The sequence below is a fragment of the Clupea harengus genome, chromosome 7 (assembly GCF_900700415.2).
Source record: "Clupea harengus chromosome 7, Ch_v2.0.2, whole genome shotgun sequence".
In the NCBI taxonomy this organism is placed as follows: Eukaryota; Metazoa; Chordata; class Actinopteri; order Clupeiformes; family Clupeidae; genus Clupea; species Clupea harengus.
The window spans coordinates 1,342,878-1,352,877 of record NC_045158.1 but is presented as its reverse complement, the minus strand read 5'-3'; the positions used below and the strand labels follow the sequence as shown (position 1 = coordinate 1,352,877).

General features: G+C 47.1%; 1 protein-coding gene across 7 annotated transcripts in view; it reads left to right on the top strand.

The window, feature by feature from the left end:
* The window catches only part of sema6a (sema domain, transmembrane domain (TM), and cytoplasmic domain, (semaphorin) 6A), an 86,090-nt gene that overhangs the window by 52,806 nt on the left and 23,284 nt on the right, over nt 1–10,000 (top strand). For all 7 annotated transcript variants that reach the window (XM_031570085.2, XM_031570087.2, XM_031570086.2 and 4 more), the window contains exons 8-15: nt 1–62; nt 1,260–1,348; nt 2,188–2,405; nt 3,617–3,748; nt 4,660–4,815; nt 6,820–6,993; nt 8,815–8,955; nt 9,775–9,852. The exon at nt 1–62 is cut by the window's left edge and continues 58 nt beyond it. In XM_031570085.2, the coding sequence (XP_031425945.1) occupies nt 1–62; nt 1,260–1,348; nt 2,188–2,405; nt 3,617–3,748; nt 4,660–4,815; nt 6,820–6,993; nt 8,815–8,955; nt 9,775–9,852 (1,050 nt within the window). The remainder of the gene's footprint in view (nt 63–1,259; nt 1,349–2,187; nt 2,406–3,616; nt 3,749–4,659; nt 4,816–6,819; nt 6,994–8,814; nt 8,956–9,774; nt 9,853–10,000) is intronic.

Here is a 10,000-nt window from a genome sequence, read left to right as displayed (position 1 = left end):
TCGTAGCCTGGGAGACAGTCCAACACTGCGGACTGTCAAACATGACTCCAAATGGCTGAAAGGTGAGCAACAAGGGTGCACACCACACACACACACACACACACACACACACACACACACACACACACACACACACACACACACACACACACACACACACACACACACACACACACACACAATAGAACACATATTTCATATCAATGATTCAGGTCATTGATTAACAGGCTACCACGTTTAGAAATGTCAGTCATGTTCCCCAGCACCTAACAAGCGTCTCACCCCAGGGTGGAAGGCTCAGAGGAGGGAGACTCTATGGCAAGGATCCAGATGGGATCCAGAACAGCAGATACGATATTGTGCATAGCCAATATCATCATCATCATCATCATCATCATCATCATCATCATCATCATTATTTATTCAGGGAGAATTGACTGAGCACAGGGCTCTTTTGTAGCAATGCCCTGATTAAGGCTACATAATACAGAAGAACAATAAATAAACAAACCATAACAAAACAAAACAGACAAAATAAATAAACAAAACACATTAAACAACTCAGAAAATTAAGTATAAAAAAAAAATGTATGTGATAAAATATGTACATGATAATACAATATCATTCATCTGAGCAGCAAAACTTGCTCACTTGAAAAAAGCTACCAATTGTTATGAGGCTGTAAGAAGCTAGGAAGCAATATGAGTTTCAAATTCAAACTGCTTTAATATTAATGTAAAGGCAAGCATAAGTAAGAACCTCCCAAACAGAGTGGAATCAGATATTTTAAACTAGATATTCCCTTGGTTGGTGCACCTTATTAACAATAGATCTAGAATCTGGATCTCTCCGCTGCACTCACGCACTCAAACCAAAGGTCAGGCCCACAGCAGCCATCACCCACAACCACATGCTGGCATCCTCTGCAGTGGTCAGCAAATGAGAACTTTTATTTTGTCTTCCATCTCGTCTGTTTCTCTTTCCAACTCGCCGATGTATCGAAAATGTTTCCGTTTCGATTGTTCTTACCCCATCTGGGCAGGATGCACACATTTAAACAGTGGGGACGATTTCATCTGAATTTGAATTAAGTTCTGGGCCAATTTGATTTTTGGTGTGCTGAAGCTGTCAATGAATCGTTTAACTTTAACTAACCGACAGTAAACAGACTTTGTATAAAAGGACGAGCCCTGAATCTAATGTGTGGACTGTGCAGTCCAATGGTATCATGTCTGACTCCGCTGTTGCCTCTCTGCAGAGCCCTACTTCGTCCAGTCTGTGGATTATGGCGACTTCATCTACTTCTTCTACAGAGAGATTGCTATGGAGTACAACAGCATGGGAAAGGTGAGGCCACGCCAGTCCTTCTGTTGGCTCTCTACTCTGCTTTAGGGTAGAGTCGCTTCCGACTTCCTACTTGAGCCGAGAAGCAGGATGCTTTTGTGGAAGCAAACAGGAAGTGGGTGTATCGAATGTCTGAAAGGTTGGTCAGGAAGACATAAATTGGGAACCCCTTTTCAAAACAGAAAAAAAAACTACTCAGGATGTGGCTGCTAAAATTAGTCCTGAAGCCCCGAAGCTGTCTGGAATCTCAGTTGGCTAAAGCTAAATTTAACCCTTGTTCTCTCCTTCATTTTGTCTCGTAAGTATTAAGTCTTTTCAGCCACAGAGAGTCAGGTAGAAATCAAATGAAGAGAGTAAATAACGCAGTATCCTCATATGGCTCTCAAGGTTAATGTGCTTTTAAGCCTCACAAGGAGAGCCCGGTGCTTTGAGTGCACATTATGGGAGTACACTTCCCCTAAGCAGGGAGCGGCAGCAGGGGTTAGTGCCCCACCATCCCTGATTGACTCTGCTGTGGAGATACATTACAGGAGCCATGCCTGGGTTGGCTCAACTCTTATCAGTTATGTGATGTCAACACGGCTCACTTACACACACACACACACACACACACACACACACACACAGAGTTGAGCAAATATCTGTGCTTCAAGTTCTAAGAGCTGTATCACAATAGGATCAAAACAGGAAGAATGTTATATATTCCTCAGCAGTACATCTACTTCAGTTGCATTCAGATGGCACTTATTGGCACAATGGCACATTTGTGACGAGTGAAGACTGAAGTGAATGTAAGCAAAGCGCTGTGATGTAAGTGTTTAACCCCCCCCCCCCCCCTGCAGGTGGTGTTCCCCCGTGTGGCGAGGGTGTGTAAGAACGACCGCGGCGGCTCTCAGCGCGTGCTGGAGAAGCAGTGGACGTCTTTCCTGAAGGCGCGCATCAACTGCTCCATCCCCGGCGACTCGCATTTTTATTTCAACATCCTGCAGGCCGTCACCGATGTCATCCAAGTCAGCGGGCGCGACGTTGTCATGGCAACCTTCTCCACTCCATACAACAGGTTGGCAGTAGGGGGTCATCCTTTGTGTTGGGGGTTTTGTGTGTATAGGAGTTGTTATAATAATAATAATAATAATGGATTTTATTTATATAGCACACTTTTCAAAATTCAAAGAAGTATCAAAGTTGAAGCTTGTTAGTGTGTTTGTGAATGAGTGTTTTGATGTATATGTCTGTCGGTGTGTGTTTTTGATGTGTGTGGGGATGTATCGTCTTTTATCTATCTATTATTTGTCATCGTGTATCAGGCAGAGTACATTTATCTCTTTCTTTTTACTTTCTCTCTGCCTCTGTTTCTCTGCTCTGCGTTTACTGCTGTGGAGATCAGTGCCTGTGTGTGTTAAAGCGGCTGGTTTTTATTTTAATTATAGTTAACGGAGCCGGAAGAGCAGTCCAGGTTTATGGAGCTTTAAGTAGATAAGACAATTGCTTGTGACAGTGTAATTGAGCTTGGTTAATAGGCAGTAAAATCAGTCAAGCAGATTCCAATTTTTTTCCACGGGAATTTCAATAAGGGTGATTCTCTTTATCAGGAGTGAGTGGGGTGTGTGTGGGGGGGCGGCATGTTCCCTGTGAGAGCGGGCGCAGCTGCAGCGGGTCCGTTTGACTGTGGACCGGTGCCGAGCCAGCCATCCTGACAATATGATTTGTGTCTGGTAGCCATGGAGTGTGTGGACTGGCGGGCTGATTTAACTGATTTACTGCCCAATGGCACCTCTGTGGGCTCTTAGAGGAGAGCCTCTGTGCAGGCCCCATCAATTCACTCAATGCAGCTGGAATGGTGGAGGGAGGGAGGGAGAGAGAGAGAAAGCAAGAGAGAGGGAGGAAGAGACAGACAGAGAGAGAGAGAGAGAGACAGGTAGCAAAAGGAAAGGGGTGACAGACAAAAAAAAGGAAGGCTGTGAAAGGGAGGGAAGAGGGGGATCAGGTTGGATGGAATAAGAGGTGATGGGAGAGGGGGATATGAGGGCAGGAGACTGGGGTGTGAGAGGAGCGATTGTGTGGACCGTCACAGTCCTGCCTCTGTGCAGCTCCACTCCACTCAGACTCCGACTCTCAGTGCAGCTGGTTGGGCACCTGTTAGCAGGGCCACAACACACATAGACCACAGTCAGACCGCTGGAAAGACTATTAGAAAGCAGTCGGGCATTCAACTAACAGAATTAAAGCATGTTCTGTCGTCTGTGTGTGTGTGTGTGTTCTCTCCCTTAGCATCCCTGGCTCGGCCGTGTGTGTGTACGACATGGCGGACGTAGCAGCAGCCTTCACTGGACGCTTCAAGGAGCAGAAGTCCCCTGACTCCACGTGGACCCCGGTCCCCGAGGACAAGGTGCCCAAGCCCAGGTGAGAGTGTGTGTGAAGAGGCAGGGGTGTGGAGCTGTTGTTCCCTCAGCAGGTGAGAGTGTGTGAAGAGGCAGGGGTTTGGGGCTGTTGTTCACTCAGCAGGTGAGAGTGTGTGAAGAGGCAGGGGTTTGGGGCTGTTGTTCCCTCACCAGGTGAGAGTGTGTGAAGAGGCAGGGGTTTGGGGCTGTTGTTCCCTCACCACCACCACGTCACACAGCCCCCCCAAAAGTAAAAACACAGAGCACCACCCACGCACATCGGCAAACAAAGGCCCTCACTCGTGCTCCAGATGGTTGACTAATTTTACAAATGTAGCCCGCCACCCCTGATCAATCTGCAGCCGTCCCCACGCATCCCCTCCCCCCCCCTCTCCCCTTACTAATTATCTCACAAGTGTTGCTCCCACGTTTTCACATCCGGAAAACAGGCATTTCAGAAAGAGCAGCGCGTCTCTCCAGCGTGCTCCATATGGCTGCCTTTGATGTGGGGAGCAACAGGATATCACCGCCCAGCCATTAGCACCAATTACATGTTTGTGTGAATAAGGGTCAGGTGGTAATGAGACCTAAAGCACGGCGCTGGTGGAGCGTTTCATTTTGATATGCCTTATTTGACGAGATAGCAGTCGAAAGGACAGAAAGCAGGTCTCAGGCTGGTGAATTGAGTGTGATCAGTGGTTTCTGCAGATGAGATCACATACATCTTATTCATGCTCGGCTACCTGCCCTGCAGCTGGCAGGTTTTGCTTTGTGATGATATACTTCTGCAATATGTTTGTAAGGTTCATCCTAGTATTGTACAGTTTGATACATCCTTGAGAAGCGTGTAGGACTTAAGGTGCTAGACTTAAGAACCAAAAATGATGAATTTTCTTCCGTCCCACTTAACTGTATCTCCTCTGGGTGTTTCAGACCTGGCTCCTGTGCTGGCACGCCATTGTTGGAGCGGTACAAAGTGTCCAATGAGTTTCCTGACGACACGCTCAACTTCATCAAGATGCACACTCTGATGGACGAAGCTGTGCCCTCCATCGGACGGCGGCCCTGGTTTCTCAAAACTATGGTCCGGTGAGTAGTCTAATGTATTCAAGGATGTGGCAGCCATCTTAATGGAGAGTGGAACTCCTCTCAGTAGAAGTTGAAATGGAACGCATCAAAGAGGAAACTAGATGGCTCTTGCTACAGCTCTGGTTGGTTATTATTCCGACTGAAACTCGCAGAGAACATTTGAGAATAACAAAGTTATGTTCTTTTCACATCTAGTACAGAGGTTTTCAACCTTTTGGGGGCTAAGCCACATCAAACTCCAAACCAGAACATCAAGGCACACCACATAATTAAAAAAAATGGAATTGTAAAACTTGTAAATAACTACACTTAAAAGTGAGAGACCTATATATGTTGAAAAAGTATCAAGCTCAAAGTATCAAGCTTGGTTGCCATGATATATATGATATAAGGCATTTTCTGTTTAAGTGTTCCTTTGATGTTATTGAAAAAACCAAGACGAAAGCGGGGGAGCTGTCATATATGGTAGTCTAACGCACATATACTGGGTGTGGAGGAAAACATGTTCACAGGAGTGTACATATGTTTGTTGGTGTGTCGCCTGACAATGTTTCATTAAAACTAGCAAAAGCTAAATAAAGCCTCCATCGCCATGTAAAAGTCACTACCTACAAACGTTTTTTAATTAACAGGCAGTGTCCTTGGTGTATTTAAAAAATACTATTTCATGAGCCTGTATAAATTGCATCGTTTTCCTAAAAATTCCATGACACACTTTACACACCGGTTGTGAACCATTGATCGAGTAGGTAGCATGATGCATTTCTTTTGTGAACTAGTAGATACACATGGTCTCACTATGTCCTTTGTGTCTGTTTGCCACTCTGTATTCAAAGTCATTGTGTCTGATTAAATGGGAAGCGTAATGTAAAACAGGCAGTGAAACCTGCACACTGCTGCTGTGTGGCTGGAAATAGAAGTGTGTTGTAGCTGGGCTTTGGACTCGGGCGCGCCGTTTCATACTCTCTATGCAGGGTGACTCAGGAAGTCAGCTAGAAAGGAGATCCGTAAGGAGACGTTTATCTCAGACATTGCCCGGAGGAAGATGTTTGGATTTGTGCAACGTCCCATCACACACACACACACACACACACACACACACACACACACACACACACACACACACACACACACACACACACACACACACACACACTCCTCCTCTCGTCTCCTTCTACTGTCTACTTCTTCTTCCTCAAACAAATTAGAACAATGGAGTCCATTTTCAAACAGGACAAGAATAGACCCCTGCCAGGCAAAAACTGTTAGCAGAGATACGTCTCATACCCCCGCTCATGCCTCTGGATCCTGTCCTGGTTTCAAACAGGAGCAGAGATACGTCTCATACCCCCGCTGATGCCTCCGGATCCTGTCCTGGTTTCAAACAGGAGCCGGAGCAGAGTGAGCTAACTTAGCTTGATGCAAACGCCATGAGAGCAGCTGAGCTGCAGTCTCAACACAACATCCTCCACTTCGCCACAGGCCCAGTCACCTTTGTTTCTTCTCAGGCACACAAGCAGCGCGCACAAGACAACTGATTAATGCCACATTCACGTTGGGTGCTGGTATTTTTAGCATGGTTCTTCTGAAGAAGGATTAAGTCTCTTTAACCAGCTGAAAGACTTCAGGGGACTCCCCAAACATGAAAAGAACTCCGGAATAATTTATTTGCTTCTCTGTCTTTTTTTAATCGTATTGATTTTAATTACCTTGACAGTGTATTTGCATACCGCTCTGCAAATTGTGCATACATTTGATTAAGGCTAAGATTTCCATGGTAATTGGATCTCTGGTTGCCTGATAATATTCTAATTTCTCCTTGCGTGTGCGGGCGAAGAGAGCCAGACAGCTGTTCAATTCAGGGAGAATGAGCAAAAGACTTCATTATGTGGCTCCCACTGCTCCTGTGCTCGTTCTTCTCCCCTTCTCTCCTCCTCTCCTCTCTCTCTCCTCCTCTCCTCTCTCTCTCTCTCATTAGCCTTCGCTGTGTTCTTCTGTATATAGGTATCGGCTGACGCGGATCGCTGTAGACAGTGCGGCCGGTCCATATGGGAATCATACGGTGGTGTTCCTGGGCTCGGAGCGAGGGATCGTCCTGAAGTTCCTGGCCAAGATGACCGACGGCCTCCTCAATGACAGCCTCTTCCTGGAGGAGCTCAACGTCTACAACCCAGACAAGTGTGTGTCCCATTAGCCACGCACTGGCTCTCCTCATCTGTTCCCTCTCTCTCTCTCTCTCTCTCTCCCTCCTCTGACTCATCCACTTTCTCAGTCTCGCTCTGTCTTTCTCAGTCTCCTTCTCCTTATGCATCTGAGCAACCACTCCTTCTTTTTGCCCTCTTTCTCTCTTTCCACCTCTCTGTACCTCTCCTTTTGCCTCTAACTTGTATTCTCTCTTTTACTGTGACTCTGTCAATCTCTCCTTTAGAATCTCTCTCTCTGTCCTTTCTTCCCCCATTTCTTTCTGTGTGTCTTCTGGTCTGCAGCCCCCTCTCTCCCCCCCTCCTCTGGGTGCAGCTGTAGCAGCAGCAGCAGCAGCAGCAGGCCTGTGCTCTCTCTCATTTTCCCAGAGTTTTATCAGGTTTCAGCCACACAACCATTTGTGGTCAGAAGCTAATGAAAGAGCACGCACAGCTCCCTCCACCGCACAGCGCTACGCTTCCAAACGCCTGCATGATTAAAGAAAACACAGAGACAGAGCCTGAGTGTGTGTGTGTGTGTGTGTGTCTGTGTGTGTGTGTGTGTGTGTGTGTCTGTGTGTGTGTGTGGCTAAAACCACCCTAAGATGATCTTGCTCTTTCTTTGAATCTGTCCCAAACCAGCTGGAGATGATACATTATTCCTCACTCCCTTCTTTCATTCCCTCCCCCCCCCCCCCCTCTCTCTCTCTCTCTCTCTCTCTCTCTGAATTAATGTCCTTCTCTTTCGTACAAATTTATGACCCATGGTTTTGGGGTTGGACACATTCAAACGAACACACTAGAGGCAAATTCTACTAGGGCAAATATTTAGAGTGAAGTTGCGTGTGTGTGTGTGTGTGTGTGTGTAAGTGTGTGTGTGTGTGTGTGTGCCTGTGTGCCTATGCGCGCGCCTGTGTGTGTGTGTGTGTGTGTGTGTCAGAGAGAGAGGGCAAGCCAGTGACCAGAGAGCTTTTAAGATGAGAGGGGATGCAGGGTCAGCTGCTGGGTTGCCATTGTGTATCGGAGGGCTCCACATCCACACGGGCTCCCCTGGCAGCTGGCCATATGGCTTTAGTGGTTAGAGTAAGTGACTTTACTGGGAAGGATCAGAGCTGCCCAGAGGAGTGCCCACCGAGCATTGGAGAGGGGAGATAGACTCTAAGCCTTAATTGAGTGCTTTTAATGCAGTATGGGTAGCCTGCCCCTGCCCCCATCAACACACACACACACACACACACACACACACACACACACACACACACACACAACCTCTCTCCCCTGCTTAGCTGTTTGCTGCTGCACAATCAAGATTAAGGTTTATTTTTTGTCCTCTCAACAGTTGCTGCGGAGGTCCTCCTAGCTCTGCATTGCGTGGGTGGGCGTTTATGTGTTCAGCGTTGCAGTGCTGTGTGTGATTTGGCCTCCTTGTAATCAGGGAGACTCAGTTTGTGCGTTTGCATCCTTTTACTGGGGTCAGGCTTTGGGCTCTGTGCTGCATCCTGAGACCATTTTAAAATGCTATAAGCGCTTCAAGCGCTATATAAATAATATTGAATAGAATTGAATTTATGGAAGCAAAATGTCCCCACACTTATGGAGCTGTGAAAGCTATTTGGGAAGTTTGCATCTCACAACCTGTGTTACACTAAAAGCTGCTGCGTCATGGGGCAAGGTTTTTATTTCACTTGATCTTTTTTAGATTATATAAGACTTTTTTCCACTAAACTAATTGGCAAGCAGAGCTGAGTTTAAGAGAGTGTGTGTAGTGCTGAAGCCTAGGCTCCTGTAAAGACGTGTCCTCTGTTGTGGGTCCCTGCAGGTGCAGCGTGGACGGCGTGGAGGACAAGCGCATCGTGGGCATGCAGATCGACAGCAGCAGCCACTCTCTGTTCGTGGCCTTCACCTCCTGCGTGGTCCAGGTGCCGCTCTCACGCTGCCAGCGCCACGGGAAGTGCAAGAAGTACGTCTGACACATGCAGCTCTTCATCTCCTGTCCTCTCTGCACTCGCTCCCTCTAGTCTGTCTCATCTATCTCCATCTGATCTCATCGCTCATCGCTCATCGCTCCCTGCCTCTTGTACTCCGTGTGTGCACTACCCACCCTCCCTTGCTTTCACCTTCCAGAGAAGTGCTCCTACTGTGAGCCACCCTTTCAATCAATCAGTGAAACAACATCAGCATCTCGATCATCATTAACATGTGCAGCCTCGCTCTTGGGAGCTGATATGAATCGGCTCTATGAATAGATTTTTTTTTCAGGCCTATAGGTTACAGTCAGTTGTGTCTGGTCCCAGATCAGTAAAGACTGTCTCTTGCAGTGAGCGTGTCAAGTATTTCATCATGCTAAAACCACAGCTTAATTCAGGTTTCGGGCGTATGATTTTTCTTCTACATACTGTAGTTCCTTTTTAATGCGCAAGCTGTTTTAGCAGCAAACATCTGTTGGTGTCTGGTGTTAATGTGAGTAAACGATCACACCCATTCAGATGTGGGAGGACCACACTCATATCCGCTGGGGAGTTATGGCAGCTCTGTCACTCTTGATGTTTCATCTCACTATAGACACACATTTCAGAAACGTTCTCACGTGTTGCCTTCTCTCTGTCTCTCTCTCTCACACGCTCTCTCTCTCTCTCTTTCTCTCTGTCTCCCTCTCTCTCTCTCTCTCTCTTTCTCTCTGTCTCTCTCTCTCTCTCTCTCTCTCTCTCTCTCTCTCTCTCTCTCTCCCTCCCTCCCTCTCTGTCTCTCTGTCTCTCTCTTTCTCTCTCTCTCTCTCTAGATCATGCATAGCCTCCAGGGATCCATACTGTGGATGGGTATCTGAGGGAGCTTGCAAGCCATTGATGCTCAACACAAAGTGAGTTTCTTTCTCCCCCTCTCTGTCTCTCTCCTCTCTGTCCTGGTGCCCATGATCATAACCCAAACCAGCTGTGTGTGTGTGTGTGTGTCTGTGTGTGTGTGTGTGTGTGTGTGTGTGTGTGTGTGTCTGTGTCTGTGCGTGCGTG